We start from the raw sequence: 24,094 nt of genomic DNA on the forward strand, positions 1-24,094 counted from the left end.
CAAACCTCGAAAGCGTTCCCATGATAGTACCGCGAAACTGAGAACGATCCCGTCGCCGGTAGCTAGCGACGGTGACCGAGAAAGGAAGGAAACGTTTCGCGTAAAACAGCATCGTTGCCTGTAACGAGGAGTATTTTCTCGGTCGCATGTGGCGTCCCATGTTAGATCCCTCGGAGTTGGTAGTGACGCGCTTGCCTGAATTCAACTGGATATTCGACTGCGCGCATAGACGCGCGAGCGCGTAGCCGACCGGGCAGCCAGCGGGGGTGGCGATGGTTTCGATAGTGGCGGGGGCATCTTTGCGGCTCGGGTGGGAACGCCGGCTCAGGGGAAAACTGCCGTCGCTGGAGCACGCGGGTGCTGAGAAGAGACAGGGGTCGGACCGTTGGTAGCTGGTAGGGGTAGCTCTCTGAATCCCTCGAAACTCCGAGCGACGATGCTCTCTCTCTCGATTCAGTTCCGAAACCAGAGCCAGAGACGAGAGTACACTCGACCCGTGTTCGTATCGCGTACCCTCCCGAGCTTCTCTTCCATCTGCCCCGGTCCGTCGCGTACCGCTCGTCGTGTACACGCGAATCACAGCTGGCCTTCTTCTCTTCGTCGTCGGCGTTCGTGACGCTCTCTCCGAACCTCGGTCGAACAACCTGAATTCCTCCTGTTCTCCGGGATCGTTGTTCCCAGTGCGAGCCAGGGATTTAAATAACGGAGTTTACGTCCTGGTACGTCTCGACCCGCGTTTCGATTCTTCACTGAGGGGGGGGTTTTAGTCGACACGCGGTTTAAGTAGATCCAATTGAAACGAAACGAGTGCGACGATGTTTGTGGAAGGCGTCAGAGTCCGGAAGGGTCACGAATGTGTTTGAAAATCCGACGGGGCTGTAAAAGAGTGAATGTGCAGCTGTATCGCTGCTGGCTCGGTGGTCCTTTTCGAGCCACCGAGCCATCCTCTTTTTCTTTCTCTCTCTCTCTCTCTCTCTCTTTCTGTTTCTTCGTCTCTGTCGTTCTGCGACCACCTCTTGATCTCTGTCTCTTTCCCTCCGACCGTTTCAGGAATTCCGCCGCTCCCGTGGGTGACAAAGTCGGAAAGAGCTCGTCGATCGACTTTGCCGGGCACGTGTATGCGTGGCCGTGATGATATTTGAACTCTCGAACCCGTCAAAAGCCATACCCTTTAGCGGCCTGTGCTTTTGCTCCGAGTGCACGTACGTATTTGCGACAGGCATATCTCGCATTTAATGGAGACGATGGGTCGTTCTCCTTTGTCACCGTCGAGTGGACGCTGATTTATTTAATACACCGCGGCACTCCGACCACGTGTCTCGGCCATCTCGGCACTCTTTGTACTTGCCTGTGTTTCCCGTCGTCGATTAATTGATTAACTATTTGACTTTCGTACGTTCGTCATCAGAAACGGTTCGCGGTATTGCAATTGTACGACCGGCGGCGTTCGTTTTCCTGTTTCTCTCGATCAAATTTAACGGCAGGCTACATAATTGGAGAGGAAAGTTTTCTGGAACAGCGGGGTAAATAAATATTACGATACGCGAGCACTGCAGGCGATCGACAATCTGTTCGTTTTCCTTTTACACGGAAGTTAAACAAAGTCCTTTCCCGATGAAAATCGTACCGTTCGAGTGGAGTAGTAGAAACGATATTTAAATTTCAAGTTTAAAGCATCGGGACAAAGCGAGCGCTCGATGCATATGCACAAGGGATTTCGTGTTGCCAGCTTGCGGACCAATGATTAGAGATGGGAATATGTACATGCATACGTCTGTAGGAAAGCGTGCGGCTTCTGCAAATGCGTTTCACGATCCACTTTTCTCAGTTTGCCTCGACTTTGTGCAGCGTCTCCGTTCAATAGGAATCTCCGTAAGAACGCATTCGCTTTGTCGTTTCTCCGTCGTTGGCGTTTCTCGGTTCAAAGCAACGGCGTCGATTCCCGGTGATCTATTATTAATATTGTTTCCTCGGCATCGAGGTCTAAACGGAGTGTGAACGGTAGTAAGAAAGAGGAGAATCAACGGAGATAAGAGGATGCTCTTCTTTTTTCTTTATACTATCTTAAGTCGGATAATCGAACCTACCTGATCGGGAATAAATCCAGAACCCTTTTCTCGACTTGAGTTACGTCATCTGTATCAATGACCGCGGCTCGGTATCAAAGTTTAACGAGTCGTTCGTCGGTTCCGCGAGTCCAGATTCAACTGGTCCCCTAACTCTGATAATAATTCGCTGGACATTGTGAGTTCATTCAGTAAAATTACATCGGCTATTTATGGAGCTCGTAAAGAACTTTAATGCAGTCGTATTTGTAAAATGAAACTATTTACGCGCGTTCTATTGTATATAAAGCGAGGGAGAAAGAAATATACGTATGATGCTTGAAAGACAAATAGAGGAGAGGGAGATGAGTCCTTAACGAATTGTCAATTGTCGTGAAATCGTGAGTAAATAAACATTTCTGGTTTACAGAATCGCGAAACGATGATCGCGTCCGCGACGAGTGAGAATCAACTATGTTCGGGCACTAACACTAATTCGGCGGGGATGCCCCGATGAAGCACGATCGAGTGGGGGCGTGTGACGAGTCGGTCAAACGGTCGAGTCAGTCTCGGCGTTCGTACAAGGGCGTACGGCAGCAACCGTGAGTTACGATGCTTGTGAAAAGTTGACGACGCCATGTGACGCGTATAAACCGGGATTTGGAAGTGCGACAGCACAGTAGTTGCACCGATGTGCCCGACTCTGTACGACGCGGTCACCGCTCAAGTGGACCCTTCTCTGCCGCGGATGTTTACCAAGTGACAGTGCCATACTCGGTAGTTAAACTGGAAAAGGACCGAGCGGTCGTTCGATCTGATCGAATCACGGTGCTTCGGTGAGGATTACTGTGAACGATACAGAAATCAGTAGTAATGCCGTGATGGGCTGCAGCTCGAGATCGTCCTTCCTGGCTACGCTCCTTGTGGGTGGATTACTCTTCGTCGTCCTGTCCTGCGAATCATCCGACGCAACGAGTGAGTACATTGATTCAACATTTACATTTACAAATCTCTCTTTCAATGTTCGTACTGGACTCCCGACGGAGTCGGTCAAAGCTGTGATTTAATAATTTGATCATGTGTGACATAAGCTCGCGTAATCGACTATCGTCGTGTTGACAAGCACGATCAGCGGTCGGTTTAGCATAAACTGAACACGACTGATGTTTCCCTGATATAAAAGTACGTGCGTTTATACGCGTAGAAATAACTGTTTGATGGATAATAACGTAACGTGTGTGCGACAGGCGAAGACTATTGGTTTACCATAGAAGTTGTTGTACTTCTTCTCGCTTTGTAATAGATATTTTCAGTAATAATATCGGTTATTGTTGTAAAAACAGCGCGTAACGTTTTCTTCGCTTTGAGACTAAACATTGCTTCGCGACGCCGGAAACCATTCAAAGAAATTCTATTTTCTATGTAAACTTTCACCTCGAGCTTCGAATTAATGTTCGTCTTCGGGGGGTATTACAAATCGGTGAGGAAGCCAATGAGCTGTTCGTCTTTTTTTCAATCGGTGTTTCACCTACCCGAAGTGTACATACGTACCTACATATGTGCGTATGTGTTCGGTTTAAGCAGCCGTCGCTTGTTTTTCAAGGAGGCAAAAAGTCTGTCTGGTTTCTTACATCGGTTCTTATGTAGTTTTTTACGTGGTTTCTTATGTCGTTTCTTATGTGGTTTTTATGCGAGACGAGACAACCCTTTGAAGTATATAAAAACACGGGTATTGACACGTGTGGCGCTTAAACCCGGGAAGAAAGATAGTAAAAGATATCGCACGACAGAGAGGGACGCAGACTGAAAAGTATAGCTCGTAACGAAGCAGAAGGAATCGAGATTCGCGTCGAAACGGCTAGTTCGATGCATATAGTTAGATATGCGATGTATCGTGGAGAGGCAGGGACGATACAACGGAATATGTATAAGTAAACCCTTTCCCTCATGCTCGCTCGTCGTTTACGTTTACACCCTGTACGGATCTCGTGGAACGGGAAGGGCGGAAGGGAAGAGCGAGGGTGGCGAAGAGGGCGTGAACGGTGCTGTGGTTTTGCTCAAAGGAAGTTGAAGCCAGAATGGGACATGGACGTTGTCACACGATGGGCGCGAGATGGCTGATATTCCCTTGTTTTCCTTCCCTTTGCTTTTCTTTCCCAACCGTGTTTTCTTTTTTATTAAAGGACTCCTTCGTTCTCCATCTGTTCTTCACCTACATTTTCATTTTTTCGTCTGGCTTCTTCTTAGCTGGAAGAGTAACGTTGTTTCATTGCGACTGTCCTCGTTCATTTCGTTTGCGGAGCAAACGCGGACAGACGGCGTTATAACTTCGTTCGTCGTACCGTGTCGCCTCTACGCTCTTTGTTACGAGCTCGTATAATTTCAATATCGATGCGTTCACGTAATATCTGTAATTCAGCAAATGGCGAAATACTTAAACAGTACGATTAATCTTTGCTCGTCGAATGTCGTTATGAAAGTTTAATGGAACTCGTAATTATTTTTCTTTTGTTAATTTGTTCTTTTTTTTTGTTGTTTTTCTCCTACGATGTTCCACGTCTATGCTGTTTACCTTTTACGGTGAGGCTACGTGTATTTCGAGTGCAATTTTTTTATTCTGCGAAATAGACTGGGTGAGAAATGTAGTTTCAAAAGGAAAATGATAAAGAACAATTAAATTTCGTTGCACCGTGAATATATAACTTGGTTTACGTCTATTATTAATGTATGTCAAGTTTCTAATTTCATGGGACGCGTTCGTACCACCTTGGAACACGGGTTTTATTCTTTCGTTTCGTGTGCATCCATTCTGCTCGCCGACGATGCTTTTAAGGGCGCGCAGACGGTAAATAATGTCGCAATTATTTTTATAAAAAAGAATAGCTACATTTGGCTCATTTTCTAGTGCATTCCGTGTTATTATTCCTAATGCCGCGTCGTACGGCTCTTCTGGTACTTGTGCATTCTTGAAAAATGTTTGTGGACAGTTCCTTTTCACATCAGCCCTTTTCATTCTCTCTGAGCAACGTATCTTTTTCTCTCCTTTTCGTCCTTCTCTCCCTTACCAACTTCCTCTCTCGAATTTCTTTCAACCCCTGCTAGGAGCGTAATAACTATTCTTATTTGCCTCCGCGTCTCTTTTTTTTTTTTTTCCTCTCCATCTTCTCATCTCTTCTCTCCGAGTCGTTTTCCACACGCGTATTCTGATTCCGAACGCTGGACAGGCTTCTGAAGTACTTCAGTTCGCGTCCGTGCAACTTTTTTCGGGTCAGTTTCGACCATCGCTATTTCGCTGCAACAGATGCTTGAATAAAAGTTCGCGAGAGCTCCTTCTCACATGGGCGTTTTCTTTCGTTACCTGAACGCACCTGCGATCGTTTTCCTCGCTTCCTCGCTCTGTCCGTTGACCTCCTGCGAGATTGATGACGTCTTACCCTCGCAACCGGTCGCTCTTTTTCGTCGATTGGTCGATCGTCGTTTTTCTCCCGTTTCGAGGGAACCCGGAAACGAAAAGTCGGCGGTACAACAGCTTTCGAACAAGCCGTCATCGTACAGGGAAAAATGAATCGTTGGAAAAACAATAACGATAACGGTATCACAGCTCGCGTCTACCGCGGATGAAAAATGGGCCTCCGCGTAGGAACAATTTCCAGTAAAATATTATAGATCCTAATAAACTGGAAGGTACGTCCTCTCAATTTATCGGAGGCGGTAGGAACCGTGATTGGACCGATCGGCCAGAGCGATGCGGTACGCGCGAGCAAACATTTTACATCCTCTCTACAAAGGATACAACGCCGGGATTAATCAAATTCCTATTTTTCTTTTTTTCTCCCGCTTGTTTCCCTCATCGTTCCTCCTTTCGCGACCAGACGGACGATCGTTCGTACGTACGTGGCCACCGGCGGATTACGAAATTATCGAGCGGCTGCATACTTCGCCTTGCCTCCGCGTCTGGCTTGTTTCATTTTATTGGCGTTTGCTCGTTTCACCGTGAACACCGATATTACGCATTAGAGATTACGCGTTGCCCTGACTGCGAACAGCAGACCGTCGCCGATGCGTTCGTTCCGCGGGACCATCGGGCTGCGTTCAATCGATACGAATGCGCGCTTCCATGGAATTATGAGCATCGGCCCCGGTACCACTGGGCTTTTATTTGTTTTCAAGATTTATTTCGGAAATCCCATCGCGTCGAGTGCATTATACGTGTACAGCCGGCATTATGTTCCGTCCATCGTATCTTCTCTCTTCCGCGGTTATTGTCAACGAATTTCGCGTTAAACGAGATTTAAATGCAGATCGAACGTGTATTTATAAAAAGAAATCAGAGCCCGAGTTTCCTTGCATCGAGTCCTAGTTATTAGATGATCCAGTTGCGACGGTTCATTCATTTGAAGCGATGTCTCTTGTACATTACGCCTACGCTGTGGTTAGATTTATGTATTTTCGAGGATGGAACCGTACTATCTGCTTTATGACTCGGCAGATGAGCAGAATGGCTTCCCGGCGCTGTACATCGCCACCCTCGTCCTATGTACTCCCAAAGGACTCCTTTCTGGCAACGACCCGCTCTGCGCCGCGTCGCCGCTAAAGCATCGACAACTTTTAACGTCCCCTTTTGATTTCCTGTTCTCTCTGCAATCTTTTTTTTTTTTTTCTCTCCCCGCGGCTCGGATGACTTCCGATGTATCTTCTTTATATTCCTCCTCTGGTTCTAATTGGTTTAAGTAGAGTTTGCTCGCAATAAGGAGAGCGTAGCAAAAGATACGACGAACAAAGCGGCGACGTTTAAATTGCAGAGAACGGTTCGGTAACATCGCGAATAACGATGCTTCTTGGCTAATAGATCGTTTCACGTCTAATGGACCGTATTCGCAAGTAGTATCGGCATTTTTTCTCTCTTTCTCTCACTCTCTTTTTATTTCGAATGAGAGATATAGACAGTTGCACGGTAACAATCGCGCTTACTCGCGAACGAAGGAAATTGATGGAACGTGTCTCTATCGTTCTAGTTAGTCGGACGAGTTTCGTGCTCGACTCGTCATTTTTGCTGACATTCAAAACCCTCGAACGCCGCACGGATTCGAGATCCCAGTGATTGATGTAACGATGGTTTTATCTTTACCTTTTTGTTGACGCGTACGCGCGGGGATTTCGAACCTCCGATGGATCCCGGGAACGGGTAGGTACACAGGCGCGGGGACACGAAATCCCGTGGGAACGGCGTACCCGGGGTAGAAATATACAGAAACGATAAATTACGCGGCCGCCCGTTTAATCCTCCGTACGCGTTCCACGTAGTAGGTGTATCGGTCGCGCGATTAAATTCTGCTCGAAGAAATTAGTTTTGTCGCATATAAAATTGTTAATAAAACCCGCGGGCTCATAGAAAAGGAATAACGGGACTGTGACTAGAATTACCGTCGCGGACCACCGTTTGTATGTTTTCGTAAATGCACAGACTTAAACCTGTGAGGTTCGCCATGATTTCCATTTCTAATTTTCACAGAATATTTGATAAGATTCGACCGCCGAAGCTTTTTTCCTTGATTAAACAGTCGACATCGGTTCTTGGTTTGATGGACGAGCGCGTCGGTGGAAATTGCGGCCGTTTACCGATCTTCATCTTCGTGATAACTTCGTATATACTTGTGTGATCCATCTATCGTCTCGTTACAAATATCGTTTCCTTCTATCGCGCGAGAGACGATATTTTATCTCCATGTAGAATGGAAGACAGTTGTTCGTACGCGAGTGCATCATCCGGCGGTAATTATGGCGCGTGCAGGAATCGATAACGAGACAAAAGAGGGTGGCGAAGGAGGGTGGCGGCGAAGAACGGACCGGCAGGACGTAACCGGACAGAAACGGACCATCGCATTATCGTTGCATTCACGCTCGGACGAACCCGTTCAATCGTTATGGATAAGCTATTGATACAGGAGAAAATGGTTAGTAATAACGCGCGGCGCGCACCGTCCGCGTCCTCTTTTCCGTCTGTTCGCCGACCACCCCTCGGGTTCTGCCTTTTCGGGTAACGGAAATTCGTATATTTTCACGTGACCGTTGGCGGCGAACAGCCTCCGTTGGTCCATTTGTAAAATGTTCTGCGCTTGAATATTTCGCCGGGAATGTTTCGGGACGAAATCGAATCGGTAACAGCGTTGCGCCATTCCGTCGAAACGATTTAGCGTAGCTGGTTGAAAAGCTTCGGTGTCGATTTGTTTCGCCAAAGTCAAACACTCTGTTTTCCATTGGTAGGTTTAAAAACCGGCGTATAAAACGCCCCGTGTTTTCCTTCCTCTACTCTTTTTTTTTGTTTTTTTTTTTTCATTTCTCCTACCCCTTCCGTGTCACCGTTTTTATTTGTCTTTTTTTCGAACGTCCAGGATTCTGATAATGCCCCCGTTATCGCACGTATCACGCGCTCAGTTTTCCGTCTTGGCATACACGCGGTACCGAATATTTAAAGCCGACACGGTTGTCTTTCATCGCGTGCGATTCGGCCCCAGGCGTGGCTGCTGCTGCTGCTGTTGAACAGGGACAAAAAACTCGGTTTGCGCGGTGCATATTTAGTAAGAAAGCATCGTGGATACTCCGGGAGAGGAGAACCGCGGGAACGAAACGTACAGTTTCCGTCGTCTCACGCGTCGTCAGCCTCCTCGGAATTTTTTCGGTTGAAGTCGAAGAAACGGAATGGATGAGAAACGTTTTATGAAAACCAAAGTAAGATAGTACGTGTGCGAACGAGACTGATGAACCGATTTTCGGTTCCGATGCGCTCAATGGACAGCTTCCGGTAATACGATTGACTCTAATTATAACCCTCGAAGGAAAAAAAAGGATGAACGCGTCTTGAGTAGAAAGGGCTATTAAGTTTAATGGCCGCGCGCAAGGGAGAGTACAATGAGGCATTAAAAATAATTGGTTACGAACAGTCCTTTTTTTTTTTTATGTCTTCCCGCCGATGCGTCCGACGCGTACGATCTGGAAAAGTAAACGCGAATCACGCGTACTATTTGCAGATCGGCAGGGATCTCTTTCACGTTTCAATTTTGTATTTCGTTCGCCGCAATCATTTACGTACTCATTTGCGAACGTGTACGATCGTTTTTAATCCGAGCCTCTATTCTCGTTATTTATCGGACAGTCTGTGTACTCGTTATCATGTTAACTCTCGTTATTGCGTCGCGCGTTCGCGTTGTTTCATTTGATCGTGGATTTTCGCACGGCCGCGGGGAATCAATTTTGTATGAAAGTACGCGAGAGCGCGTTCAAGTGCTCGCAAACAGGGTATAACTTTCACTGAATGTTTTGCGGCAAGTATTTTCCTTGAGAGGAAAACAAACGGGACGCGCAACGGTGCATAAGCATTGCCGGGGAAACTGTAACAAATTCCCGGTGAAACGCGACGCGTAAAGGTTCATTTATACCATCGACGAGCTGAGCCGAACGATCACTCGATTCAGAAACCGAGTACATAATAGAGGGTATTATTTTCCGAAGGCTTTTTACTCGTCAAACAGAATGAATGATTTAAACGGTACTGTGAAAAGAACAAGTTCCCTGCTCCATTGGTTTATTTATTTATTCAGTAGACTCTGCTGTTACATTTAAGTGATATAATTAGCGCTCTAAAGAGATAGACGATCTACTTTTACGTAAATCTTGCATGCACTTAAAAGTATGAATCTTGTAATAGACTAGCTCGTTCAATCCTCGACTATGACGCTATGTGCAAATCAATATTACACTTATTAGCAAACAATCAGAAATAATGATAAAACATTATGAGCCCGTTGGCTGGACGGTACCTTAATTTCGGTCAGCACGTCGATAGTATAAATGAACCTTAATGCGCTCGATACGAGATGACGTTTGCACAATCGTTTAAACAACACCTATGGCGCATTGGCCGCTACATACTTGACGATAAATAACATTTGTACCGGCTACCAATTCTCACCGGTCAGTCGTTGACACCGTTTATTTTTGATTAATTGGAAAGCTCGTGTCACCGTCACGTGTTGCCGAACAAGCTCCGAGCTCCGATGCAATTTACCCTGACAGAGTTCACACTTTTTCTGTCTTCTTTCCCTACGTCTCTGCTACATGGTTCGCCACTGCTTTATGTTCGTGGTATTAGAGTATCGTTTCGAGAGATCTAAGGGTCCAGATGTTTCGGGTGTCCGATGATCCCAGAGGATAGGTTGAGTCAGGGAACCTCAGGGACCCAGTGGGATACACGATCTTTGATATAATCAGACTTGTGAGATGAACTAATGCCACTTAGGGACGAAACCCTTTGGGGTACCGAATATTTATAAAATCGTTTATGGTGCCCATAGGAAAAGGAATGTAAGTTTTATTATATTTTAACGTTTGCCACGTTGGAACAGAAATATGTTAGGTATTTGGAAGTGCCCTTGACTGACGAGTGGTTATAAGAAATCTATTCACATTATTTATGTTAGAATACTTATATTATTTGTGTGTTCCTTAGGTTTCTTAATAACTTTATTACTCGGGAGATTTACTTTATGACCACACAACTTTATTACTTCTTTGGTTATACATACGCAACTACTACAAGAAGGAAGTGAAGCTTAACAGTTACGGATATAACCGGAACTTTACATAAAAGTCTAGGTAGCGCTGCTGATAGACGCGCGGTGTCTACAGTATTTTAAATCTGAAGTATTTTTAATACATTCCAACAATGTATAAATATAATGAAGATTGATAACCATAAGTATTATCCTAGTATTGTGTATCGGTAGCGATAGCGCGTTCCGTAATTAGAATGCAAACTACATACTTGTATACCTATGAATTCGCAATCGTCACCGAAAAGAGGGAACAGGGAACAATTGCAGCCGAAATTGGTCGTACGCGCGAGTAAATAGTCGCATTTAGAAAGGAATTTATTGGATTGCGGAAAACGGTCGATTCGTTTCCTCGCGAGGAGTATGAAAGGGGCTACGGTGACGATAGAGGGTCGGTTAAAGGTATTTATCCTAATTGTAATTGCAGACTTGCTCGATTCTCTTTACCCGGTTCTTTCTCTCGTAATAGCGAACCTTAACCCGTGGCACAACATAGAAATGAAAATTTCAATTCCGAGAGGGAATCGTTTCTTTTTTTTCTTTTTGTGAGAACCGCGACTTTGTGTTGTTCGTCGAACGGGATAATTGCGTCGTCATCGATACGAAGTTCATGGCAATTTACTGGGTTAAGGAAGTTGGTGTCACAAATACGGTACTAACGAGACGTAAGCTGATATCGGACGACAAATTATCGCCTTGGCAGTCCCCGACGTTGTTCACGCCGGCCAATTAGCAAACAATCAGAAATAATGATAAAACATTATGAGCCCGTTGGCTGGACGGTACCTTAATTTCGGTCAGCACGTCGATAGTATAAATGAACCTTAATGCGCTCGATACGAGATGACGTTTGCACAATCGTTTAAACAACACCTATGGCGCATTGGCCGCTACATACTTGACGATAAATAACATTTGTACCGGCTACCAATTCTCACCGGTCAGTCGTTGACACCGTTTATTTTTGATTAATTGGAAAGCTCGTGTCACCGTCACGTGTTGCCGAACAAGCTCCGAGCTCCGATGCAATTTACCCTGACAGAGTTCACACTTTTTCTGTCTTCTTTCCCTACGTCTCTGCTACATGGTTCGCCACTGCTTTATGTTCGTGGTATTAGAGTATCGTTTCGAGAGATCTAAGGGTCCAGATGTTTCGGGTGTCCGATGATCCCAGAGGATAGGTTGAGTCAGGGAACCTCAGGGACCCAGTGGGATACACGATCTTTGATATAATCAGACTTGTGAGATGAACTAATGCCACTTAGGGACGAAACCCTTTGGGGTACCGAATATTTATAAAATCGTTTATGGTGCCCATAGGAAAAGGAATGTAAGTTTTATTATATTTTAACGTTTGCCACGTTGGAACAGAAATGTGTTAGGTATTTGGAAGTGCCATTGACTGACGAGTGGTTATAAGAAATCTATTCACATTATGTATGTTAGAATACTTATATTATTTGTGTGTTCCTTAGGTTTCTTAATAACTTTATTACTCGGGAGATTTACTTTATGACCACACAACTTTATTACTTCTTTGGTTATACATACGCAACTACTACAAGAAGGAAGTGAAGCTTAACAGTTACGGATATAACCGGAACTTTACATAAAAGTCTAGGTAGCGCTGCTGATAGACGCGCGGTGTCTACAGTATTTTAAATCTGAAGTATTTTTAATACATTCCAACAATGTATAAATATAATGAAGATTGATAACCATAAGTATTATCCTAGTATTGTGTATCGGTAGCGATAGCGCGTTCCGTAATTAGAATGCAAACTACATACTTGTATACCTATGAATTCGCAATCGTCACCGAAAAGAGGGAACAGGGAACAATTGCAGCCGAAATTGGTCGTACGCGCGAGTAAATAGTCGCATTTAGAAAGGAATTTATTGGATTGCGGAAAACGGTCGATTCGTTTCCTCGCGAGGAGTATGAAAGGGGCTACGGTGACGATAGAGGGTCGGTTAAAGGTATTTATCCTAATTGTAATTGCAGACTTGCTCGATTCTCTTTACCCGGTTCTTTCTCTCGTAATAGCGAACCTTAACCCGTGGCACAACATAGAAATGAAAATTTCAATTCCGAGAGGGAATCGTTTCTTTTTTTTCTTTTTGTGAGAACCGCGACTTTGTGTTGTTCGTCGAACGGGATAATTGCGTCGTCATCGATACGAAGTTCATGGCAATTTACTGGGTTAAGGAAGTTGGTGTCACAAATACGGTACTAACGAGACGTAAGCTGATATCGGACGACAAATTATCGCCTTGGCAGTCCCCGACGTTGTTCACGCCGGCCACGTTATCGCGTTGTCAAGCCGCGTAATTTGCATTTAGAAAATGCCTGTCCCTCGCACCGCTCGCTCCTCCCCAACCGGTAACGCTAATTTGATTTCTCCCCCGTAAGCAGCAGTTTTTAACTGACGCGCGTCACGCCGCCGTTCCCGCGGCGAGCGGAGAAGCTTTCCGTTTCATCCGATTTCACGTCACGGGGACACGTTTGCAATTACACGGTTCGTTTATACGACGATCGTATCGCGTCCGACGCGAATGCCTTAGATTTACCGCAAGCTTCACGCGACGCTGCCGCGCCGCATCGCGCGTCGCCTCGCGTCGTCACGCAGCACCCCCGCGTTACTCTACGGCACGACATACGATCCCGCGGGCCGTGGGTGTCCGCTCTGACACCGGACACCAGCTTTAGTGTCATTGGACTCTCTTTTCGTTCTTTTACGATTGAACAAAACAAATTAGCAGCCGCGTCCGGCACCTACGTTCGCCTCGAGTGCCGCATAATTGCAGGACTGAACGGTTCGTAATGAAGATAAATCGGCTCGAGTGTATCGTTGCGTGTCATTAATACGAATTGAATCGTAATCCCTTCGGCGTGAAAATTAATATTATCTCCGAAGATGGATGGCCCCGATTCATCGTAAATTCAAATTACCGACAACACATTATACTTGCAGCAACTCGAACCGCGGAAATCTGTTAACGCCGGTGATTTTCATAATCGCCAAACGATAGCCGTAAACGGTGGTATTCATTTATTTCTTCGTCTACGGTTTACCGTCGAACCGACCGACGTACAATGTATGGAAATGAGACGTGTTAACGCGGCGAGAACAGTTGCAACGCTACCTTCTTTTTAACTTGGCCGCTGGCTAAATGATAGAAGTATGAATCAAGAAATTAATCAACGTAACCCCACGGGGGCGGAATAAGTTCGTAACCTCGTGCGTAACGTTACGTGCGGACGAAGACGAGACCGCGATTCGTTTTGCATGTTCCTTGTTACCCGCGTGCTGCGTGAGTTATGGCAACTCCGTAACGCCGTTTCTACTACTAATGCAATTTTAATGTATGTTCTCGAATTAACGAGGAACGCGAGTTTTCAACGCGCGGTCATTCGTTACTTCACCGATTTTATTTACATATCTTCAAAATATTTTCTACGAGTGCTGGCAACTACTTTTTCTATACTCGTACATATGTGCTAGTTTTAATTCTCTGGTCAGTTGGTATATAAATGTCGGTATTTTATAGGAGAAATCCGGCCGCGTTTTAATTGATTCAGCAGTTTAAACATTTTTCCAGCGGTAAGCACGCGATTCGAACACGGTTCCGTAAGTTTATGTTTATTCGTTCGGCTGAAAGTTCGGAATTAATTTGTTACCCGCACGTAGATATCGCGAACGGGAGTCGGCTCTCGTATTTATACGCGTACGCGGAATTATTAATTATAACCGGTTACGAAGTTCGTCCGAGATAGCTCATAGTTTTCGGTTACGTTGCATTTTTCACCGTTTTTTTGTTTCCTTCGGTTGTTTAGAAATTGTTCCCAGTAATTTGTAGCACGGGAAACAAGTGCGAGCTTTCGCGGCCAATATTGTCTCACGAAAGTGGAGAATTCTCTCGCCGGCCAACTGATTTGTCGCAATTACGGATTTTCACTTCCCTTTCTTTCTATTAATGTCCGGATGTAATTCGAAGTTAAAGAGAGTAAACGGTTGCAGACTTATTGGAAGATCCCTCGTCCTATTTAGTAAAACGTAAGACGGAGAAGATTCTCTTTCTGTAATAATCAATGCATTTTGCCGCTCGTATCATCGTGCGTAATCTGGAACTTGCAACGGAAACGTGCATTGGATATTGATATGGACATGGATATCGCGAATTCGATATCGGGTGATATTGATTAAACAGTAATGTTACTTCAATATCAATTTGATATTATCCGGGCTTTCAATATTAATTTATTTTCACGTTACTTCGGATAACGCAGTTGATTTGACCTCTTGTGTCGACGAATATTGAAATGCACTCACGGCGATATTACTGTTTATTGTTTTTGTATGAACAACGCGTAGAAACGCTTATACGATTTTGTTAACAGTACCCGAACCGTAACATTGATTTCACGGGACGCGATCATTGATTCAAGGGTCGCGAGATTTTCATTACGCGTCGAATTTTTTCTACTACCTTTCGGTACCGTCGAACACTGCTTTACCGCTGATTCGGTTAATGGTCGATGCGTTCGCGTAATGCCGAGACGAAGCCACGTATTTTCAAAAGAATTTCTTGCTGCACTCCTCTTTCTGTTCTCTTCTCGATCGTAAATTGAAGATCACGTTATAAAAGAATTAGATTCGAGTGTTATTAAAGCATTTTCTACGTTGCATTCGTAAGAAGAAGAAGTCTGAGGTATGCTAATAAGACCGACCAGCTCCTATCTAAGGGATAGTAATAACGTGCAGGAGTTCTGTCTCGTGTCTTTTCTTCGGTAGTGGTAGTTAATTGGACTCGGTTTTCTCAGAAATTAATTGAAATTTCCCGTAATACTTTCGCCTGGTAGTTTCGGAATTATAAAAATTCAATGGCCAGGGAAAAAAGGCGGGTCGTCCGGAATAATTTCCTCTCGTTTCTCGCGACGCGACGATGTTTGTTACGAACGAGCATAACGATAAACTTGTACTCGTTACTCGGGATAACTGTTCTTGCTTTGGCGAGTGGAAAATGCGTCTGAGCCTGACGAACTTGCGTTCGTTCTTCCTCGCTCTGTTTGAGCCGCGTGGCGCTTCGTTACCGCGATGCAATCGATAACCCTCGCCGCGGGTGCGAGTTCGTGTCGATCAAATAGAACGGTCGGAAGTTAAACATGCATAGAATTTCTGAAGTAGTTACATAACACTCCGGTGACTTTTGAAATTCTGTTTGTTCGGAATAAACGACGGGAAGATTTGATTTGAACCTAGGGGGGAGGGGGAGGGGGACTGGTGGCGGCCAGAGGGTGGCACGGGGTCGAGGATCTACGATAGTTTAGCGGGGTTGATTAGTTCATCAATCAACGACGGACTGTTTGCTCCTTCGGCGTCCGATCAATTACTGACTGATCCACACCGTCGCGTCGGTTTCTAGGGGACGAACGTCGCTCAACGTTGTTTCGCGTGCATCCAGCATTGCAGCGGCGACGGGGTTTCGTAATTTTGAAGCGTCATGAAGTCATTGATGGATCGTCTTCGCTGAACTTTCTTTCCACGTTCGCCTCGTCCTCTTTCTCCGCTCCTCCTGTCTGTCGATACCTAAAGTTAATCGTCCAAATGCGTCGCCGTAAAAAATTAGTTGGACCTTCTCTTTCTTTTCTGAACCCAGCTCTTGTTTAAGGATATATTGGCTATACAGTCAATCTCAAAAGTTTATGTATCTTAGGAAAACGCATTTCTTATAATTAAAAATNGGGTACCCCTTGGAAAAATCTCGGAAAAATCGAAAATTTTTTTTTCTCAAAATATCGAGAAATGCTTCAAGTAAAAGTTGTAGGTGATACTATTACCTATGAAAAATTTGAAATCACTATAATTTTAGATTTTTAATAGTAATAGGAATCTATAATAACAAATTCAAGTGTATAGCCTATACATCCTTAAGAAGAGCGTTTCATGTTTAACGGCGTCGTCGATCTCGCGAAATTAAACCTGTTATTTTTATTCCCTTTTTTTAAGTATATTACTTTTCCAATTATGGCGAGTTTCAACGGTAGTGAACGTGCGATCGCTCTCGGATGTTTCTTAAAGGGGTGACAGTAACTGGTCGAGATGCCGGATTTAAAAATCGAGCGTCGACGATGTCTGCTGGACTCGTTAGTTGTTTGGATTCGGGTGTGCCCTCTCTTTGAAGTTCTCTCACGTTTCCATTATTCTAAGACCAGAGAAAGTTTGAACGTCGCTCGGCCGGATGAGTTTCCGCCGAAGAAAACAAGGAAGGAAAAAAACAGAATGAAATAAAAAGAGAACGTCTCGCGTTGAATTTAAAGAAATTCATTTTCTCGAATTCGAACGAGAAACGGTCAAAGTATAAGCAGTGAAATTATTCCTGTGAACATACGGGGATATTTCAAGCGAGTCGAATCTTCCCGTTTCAAAAATTGTTTCATTCGGATACATAAGGCGAGGCTAACGTTATCTTGAGTGGCCATTCGCCTCGGTGTTTTATCTACGGTCGAGAACGCATACCGTCCTCTCCCGATGCTATTTTAACTGGGGAAACTACGTATTGGTATTTCCTCCTTTGTACGTAATTTGGTTCGGCAACCACGGAAAGGAGGGATCACGATTTGTATCTGCGGAGAAGTATCGGCGGCGCGATTGCTCGCTCGCGGAATATCCATGACTGCCGAATAAATCTGTCTCTCGATACGAGTAATGGCGATGGCAACCGTAGAATTTCATCTCGTGGATTCTGCTACTCGTAAGCCGCTGTTAGATCGCGCGTCCCACCATTTCTCTCTGTGTATTATTCTTCCCCTCTAACTTTCTCTCGTTCCATTTTTTTTTTTTCATCGCTCTTTTATCGACGGTCTCTCTCTCTCTCTCTCTCTCTCTCTCTCTTTCACAATTATTTCCCGTGTTACGCGTTCTAAAACCCGAGTTATATGTACCGCGTACGCGTCGCTTCTCTCGCGGAGATGCTTTATTCTTCTCGCGGTAATTGCATTTGTCGCGGAACTTCCTCCCTTGAGATTATATTTTTATGCAGCTCGGTTAAAATTTCGACCCGTCCCCGAGCATTTGTTTCCTTCGCCGCTGAAATGAAGCTGTCTCTAGGAACGTGCACTTGGGACGTGTCTACGAGCGGAACATGCACACGGATACTTTGAATAACAGGCTGAATCGTGACGGAGAAGGTACGAGCGTGTGTAGCTGTGAAACAGTATAGCTGGGAGATATAGCGTAGATTATTATTACACCAACGAACGTCGACGAGATGTGGCGAAATTCGGTAATAAGACGACGTGGCTGCACGTGGAAAATATCGAATGAACGGACACGCTCGCGGTGTCTATCGCGAAACAAATGGCCGGGTGTATCTCTCGGTTCCAGCGGCTCGCCTTCCTTCTTACTTTCAAAATACTTTATTTCGCAGATTGTACCTATAGAAATAAATCCGACCGGTTGAGCAGATAGTTGCCACGATAACTCACTGCGTCCCTCGCCCTGGTTCGCCGTTCGATCCCGCATCCGAGGGCGCGCGCGAATCCACCCCTTGTCGTCGCGCCCCTCGTCGCCGGTCTTGCTCGCTCGTGGAAGCCTCGCCAGCCCCGAGGAGCCAACCTTATTCTCTGCAGTTCGAATTCCTCTTCTATCTCCTATCCCCCGTGCGATGCCCGCGTCGACCTTCCCAACCGACCGACTTACCTATCCCTCCTTCCCCTGCCGCGTCGTTCCTCGCTTCCCGTTCAATTTTCTTGTTTCCTCCGCTATTTGCCAATATTTTTCTCTCCCCCTCTGCCCTGCCCCTCGATACCAGAGACAGATTTGTAAAATCGCTGATATTTTTCCTTGCGCCGCGTCCGAGATCGCACCCCTTTGTTTCGCGTATCCCCGCATTTATCCTGGACGCTACCTCGGCGAGGGAAATATCAGCCTCTATGCGTCTTTCCGTCGTACTTTATGGACCCGTGTAAAGACCGTAAAGAAGGGTGTCGACGATCGTCCGATCCATACTCGTCCGCCAGCCGTCCTGTGCGCGCAACGGTGCAGTAATGCGCGCGACCCGCTAGCTTCTGTGTCTTTCGATATCCAATTCACTTTGACCCAGCGCCGGTCCTCCCGTGAGGATACCACCGAAGGAAGCACGTGAATTTAAGACCCCCTGGCTCCTGGAGACTCTGCGTACTCGCTTACTTTTCACTGATAGTCCTCGAGACTCACGGCGATAGGCGTCAGCCGTCGCGCGCCGAATCATTCGAATTTGCGAAGGAAATCGAGTTAACGTTCTAACGACGGGAGCGTTCATTTGCCGAGGAAATTGAAGCGTCGAGGAAAGCCTCGAACGTGAAGCGTGTATTTCTCAAATTCCCTGGATTATGCGTGGGTAGGTGGGATGAGGAGGAGGGGATCGCGTTTGGTCTTCGCGGGTGGAAAGCGCTTTAGGGACCGTGGCAGAGTATAGAATATATTTAGAGACTGGGAGTTGCACTCGCGTAGACACGTAGGCGTAGGGCGTAGCGCGAGGTATCGAAGACCGCGTTCTACTATAAGAGGAAAGTAGACGGTGGGGAGAGGGTTGGAAACGCGAAAACGGCGCAAGTTGTTTGATGGCGCGAGAGAGACGTTCCGAGAAACCTGGTAGTAGGAGGGAGGGTTAGAGAGGGATGAATTTAAATTCAAATGAGAACCGACGTACCAACACACCGAAGCCAATCTCAGCCGATGTTATAGCCTTCCTTACGAACCTTCCGGGGGAGTCGGCGGCTCGACGGGATCTCGATGTGTGCCTGCTACGTTCGACTCGGCTATCAACCTAACGGGGTACGTCAACGTCGGAACATCCGAACACGACTAACGGTTCGGATCCCGTTGCTTGGATCATAAGAGCCTCCCGTGCTATACCGATACGTCTCGCTCCGAGAAGGATATTCGAATTTGTGGAAATCGCATTTGACAAGCTGTTACATGCGCCGGGGATCTATCGCTAATTCAGAATAGGATTGCTTAACGCTTTCGCTTCCCCTTAGGGATCGGTCTGCATCGTGGTCCGTCTCAAGAAATCAAATTTGCCTAAATATTGAATTATGCCAGGGAATTGGTCAGTGATTCGGAGATCGTACAACTTCGGACAATGATGCCAGAATCCTTGAAACATTTGAGATACAAGAAAATTGTATACAACCTTTTCTGCAGGAAATTGCAGTACCTACAATTTTTATTTGAAGCATTTTTCGAAATTCAATGAAAAAAAATGAAGAAAATGATTCAATGAAGAAAAATGGCACTTGTCTATTGTTTTAGATAGTTTAATTAGTAAGAGAAAATCTCTTGTTCTTTGGATACCTCCGATTCCTTTATAAAAAACATGTTCGACTGCTTTTCTGCTTGCCCGGTGACGATGTGCACGCGATGTGCAAGGTTGAAACGCGCATGGAACTGGAAATGGTAATTTCCTCTTTCGTTTCACGCTCGAACATTTCCCAGCTATGACAGTGCTTTAAATCGATCGACGAGTCATACGTACTCGAAGCAGTACCGCCCAATCATCCGTTCCTGATTTCGTGTCCTTTTTAAAAAACGTAAAACGTAAGCGTCCATTAAGGCCGACGCAAGTGAAAACAATCACTCGACGTCTCTTTTCATCTCGGGTTTTGTTTGGTTTTTTAAACCGCCGTCGTACTTACGGCAATTCCGATATTTGTCAATGACACACTTTCCGCCGTTCCCTTATTGATAAACTCTCGCTGACCCGTGCAATTTATTACAGTGAAATTTCGCAACGCTTTCCCCGCTTTGATAAAACCTTCGTTAATCAGATGCTCGGAAGTTTCGATGAAATTCACTCGTGATGCGAGCGGCCGACGTAAATATTGAATAACGTGTACCGATTTATTGTACGGTCAACGATCCCGGAATATCTTTTCATCGAAATAGACGTAGATCTGGCTGCCTCGACGGTCTTAATTAACCCGGTAACGTCAGAGGGACTTAATTAAAAGTAAAGATCTCCCAGCGGCGAAGACACACAGAGTAGAAATCTTTCACTGAACCCTTCATTTATTTCCCTGAAAATATTCCGCTGGTTGCATCGAAATCTTAATTCTAAAGGCTGAAGACCTTAAGACTAGCTACGGGTGTATCTTCTCGCAGCAAGGCTTGTTGTCGCTAATGGCCGATCTTCCGCGACGTTTGCTTTATGTAACAACAACGTTACCTAATTCCGCGACATGTTTTAATGTCCCGGAACGAATCTTCCCCGAGGGGACGGCAGGGGTTTGGATTCGTTCCGGTATAAAGTCCTGTGCAACAAATCTCCGGTTAATTCCTGGAAAGATACACGAGCGAGTCCGAGCGGCGGTGGCCTGTAAAAAAATAACGAAAATAAGCTTATCCGTGGCCGGTCGATCTGCCGCTATCGAATAGATCTGGCACGGTCTCGTGAACCCGGGCGGGTCCATTGTGCGTGTAATACGTATATGCAGTTTTCTCGTCGAATGGACAGAGAGCCCCGCCGGAACTCAGTCAGCTCAGCGGCTGAATTTTTCTATCTTCCCGTCTGGCTTTTGTCCGCGATCTTCGCATCGCGCGGCTATTATAAACTGGCAGCAGGGAGAGCGCCGGGGTAACGGATAGAACCCGGGGACTCGTGCCGCAAACGGATAAAATACGGCTGCGCGAACGCGCGACACAGCGCGCAGGAAGTGGCCTTTCCCTCGGAAAATGGGCTTACGTGTAGATTTTCAAATTCAACCGCTCGTACCGATCCCTTACGTCCCTTTTCCCGAGACCCGTGCGTTTCCCATTTTTTAAACCCTTTTCTCTATTTCTCACCCCATTTTTAGCCTCTCTACCGACCCTACCTATCTTTCTCTCTCTCTCTCTCTCGCGCTTTCGTACCGTCCGTGATCCGCTCGGAGGAACCGCGAAAGGGGAAAAAAAATATTATGCCTGGGCTCATCCGGTGGCACGTTTATTCGTCGCGACTGAGCCAGATCCGTTGGTCGTCGTCGCTGGAAAGAGGTACACTTACTCTCACTGACTGGAAACATCAAGTCCAACGGTTGGCTTCGTTTTTTCGCGTCTATCGCGTATGTCGCGCGGTCAGGTCGTATCTCGTTCCCTGTTTGAATATTTCCGTTGTTATCATAGACGGAGTCTCGGTCTCGTATGCGCATCACGAGCGAGCGTCGCGGTGGTTCTTCCGTAAGTAACGCAGAGATAAAAATATGCCCGAGAACGCGAAAAGGGAATCCGACTTCGAGTCTGTGCACGTCAACGGCCCAGCGGTGGATATTAAGTTTTTTAGATTCGCCGCGCGATGTTCTCCGTGGTTATTCGAAACACGAAGAAGACCGAAGCATATGAGACGTGTATACCACGCGGATGGGACAATGTAAACTTTTCTCCTCGTCCGCCGCGGCCGTTTCCCTCTGACCCTTGCGATCGCCGTCGGGTCGCACCGCGAGCAAGCTCCAGTTCGCCGTTCGGTATTGCCGGTGTAATGACCGAAGTTCCCATTGAACCGATGCACTCGAGCGATACATAGGTCGCAACTATCGTAATGCGGTTAGCTTTGTCCATTTTTAACGTAGATTCGGTCGTGTGTGGCCCTCGTTATCCCGAAGTGGGTGGAACACGCGAGGCAACTTGTACGTCGATCGCCAACTCCTAACAGTTCACCGGAGACATTGGACTACCGACGCTCTTTGACCAGTCGTACATTTATAGATCCAACGGGTAGATTTTTGTCAGTTGAAAAAATTAGATATTTGCAAATATTCATTTTATCATCTTCTATTTTTTTTATTTTTGAATGGTTTTATTGTTGGATGACGAACTTGTTATCAGTGTTAGTATAGTCTTATTCAGCGGCAAATAGCCTTAAATTTAGATAAAGAATGGTACTTACTCATCCTATCCCAAACATCTCGTCTCCTACTCCTACCCTCGAATTACTCATAGAAAAAATATGTAAAAGTAGACAGATTCCAGTAGTTCATACTGACGTTGGATGACGAATTTGTTATCAGTGTTAATATAGTCTTATTCAGCGACAAATAGTCTTAAATTTAGATAAAGAATGGTACTTACTCATCCTATCCCAAACATCTCGTCTCCTACTCCTACCCTCGAATTACTCATAGAAAAAATATGTAAAAGTAGACAGATTCCAGTAGTTCATACTGACGTGCAGAGCTATACCGTAATAAATTTGTAGAAATTGCAAAGTAGGAAATGTTGCAATTTATTCGTAGATTGGGGTAGAACATTATTATAGGCACTATACATATAGCAGTACTAGTGTATATCAGAAAGCGATTTGGAATTCGACTTGGCATTCGTACACCGGACACTGATTGCCAACGTGAGAGAATCATTCGGCGTAAGAGATGGTGTTCTCAATCAAGATCGAATTGAACCCAGTTGATTCGCATGTACCTGACTTGTTGGGGTATCCCGAATCGTATCCAATTTATTCGCGCCTGCGAGGTTTCGACTTCTGATCATGTTCCACTCAACCGACCGGCAGAATCGTGTTAAAGGTACCTATCCGCCGCTGACCCGACCCGTTTCCATCGTTTTGCAGTAGGTTACGGGGCGGCAGCGGCCGAAACGCGGATAGGCGTAATATCGAGATGCCAGTCGGAGATAGGCGACGCTGGTTACGACTACCTGGCCAGCAGCTATATCCCGGCGTCCGCCTCGTGTTACCTGTGTTTACCCATATGTTAATTCCGGCACTCGCTCTTGGACATCGGGCTTGTTTCGTTAAGCGCTGATGTACGCTCCTGCCCGTATTACGCTTATATGCGCGTGACAACCGGTTTCTAGTAGATATGTATTGCTCACTGACGGCATGCATAACAGATGTACCGCGACGACGATAATGTCAGCGATATTAATAGTACGCACCGGCACCGCTGCCCCGCGAATCGATTCCGTCGCACGGAACGTGCGACAGTAAACTCGCGTCCAGCCGCCCGCGTTGAAAACCTCCAAGTGCCCTTCTCGACGCATCGACTCTGTCGCGGCGAGGGTGCGCACTCTTAAAATCCACTCGGGGGATCTTTTACGCCTCGTGGAGTACGTAAACGGGAGAAGGGTTAATTGAACCTTGACCCGGTGTCCCCACTTTTTGTATCGCGGTTAAATAAACTCGCGGCGACCGGTGAGAGTTGGACGGATCGTGGCTGATCGCGATTGCTCGAAACTTGAAATGAATCGTCACGGGCTCGTAGATTACTGTCGGCTCTCGCGAGCACGATATTGTATCGACAAATAAATCTAGCGGAGTGGAATGTAAAGTGGGGAGGAAGGTCGATTGGTCGGCGGCGAAGGGAATCGAGCAAACAAGGATTGAGAGCGCTGGGGGCGTACGGTCGCTGAGGGCCGAGGGGTGTTCAGGAAATCGACGTCTGTAGCATTTCTGCAAGGATGAGTC

General features: G+C 46.0%; 1 protein-coding gene across 1 annotated transcript in view; it reads left to right on the top strand.

Annotated features, from left to right (window-relative positions):
- Positions 1-446: 446 nt before the first annotated feature.
- Positions 447-24,094, top strand: part of tei (irregular chiasm C-roughest protein teiresias) — a 237,642-nt gene continuing 213,994 nt past the window's right edge. The window contains exons 1-2 of the mRNA XM_018036867.2: positions 447-719; positions 2,476-3,020. Of these exons, the coding sequence (XP_017892356.1) occupies positions 2,927-3,020 (94 nt within the window). The 5' untranslated portion in view covers positions 447-719; positions 2,476-2,926. The remainder of the gene's footprint in view (positions 720-2,475; positions 3,021-24,094) is intronic.

The sequence above is a fragment of the Ceratina calcarata genome, unplaced genomic scaffold, assembly GCF_001652005.2.
Source record: "Ceratina calcarata isolate Rehan_Ccalc_2016 unplaced genomic scaffold, ASM165200v1 scaffold106, whole genome shotgun sequence".
In the NCBI taxonomy this organism is placed as follows: domain Eukaryota; kingdom Metazoa; phylum Arthropoda; class Insecta; order Hymenoptera; family Apidae; genus Ceratina; species Ceratina calcarata.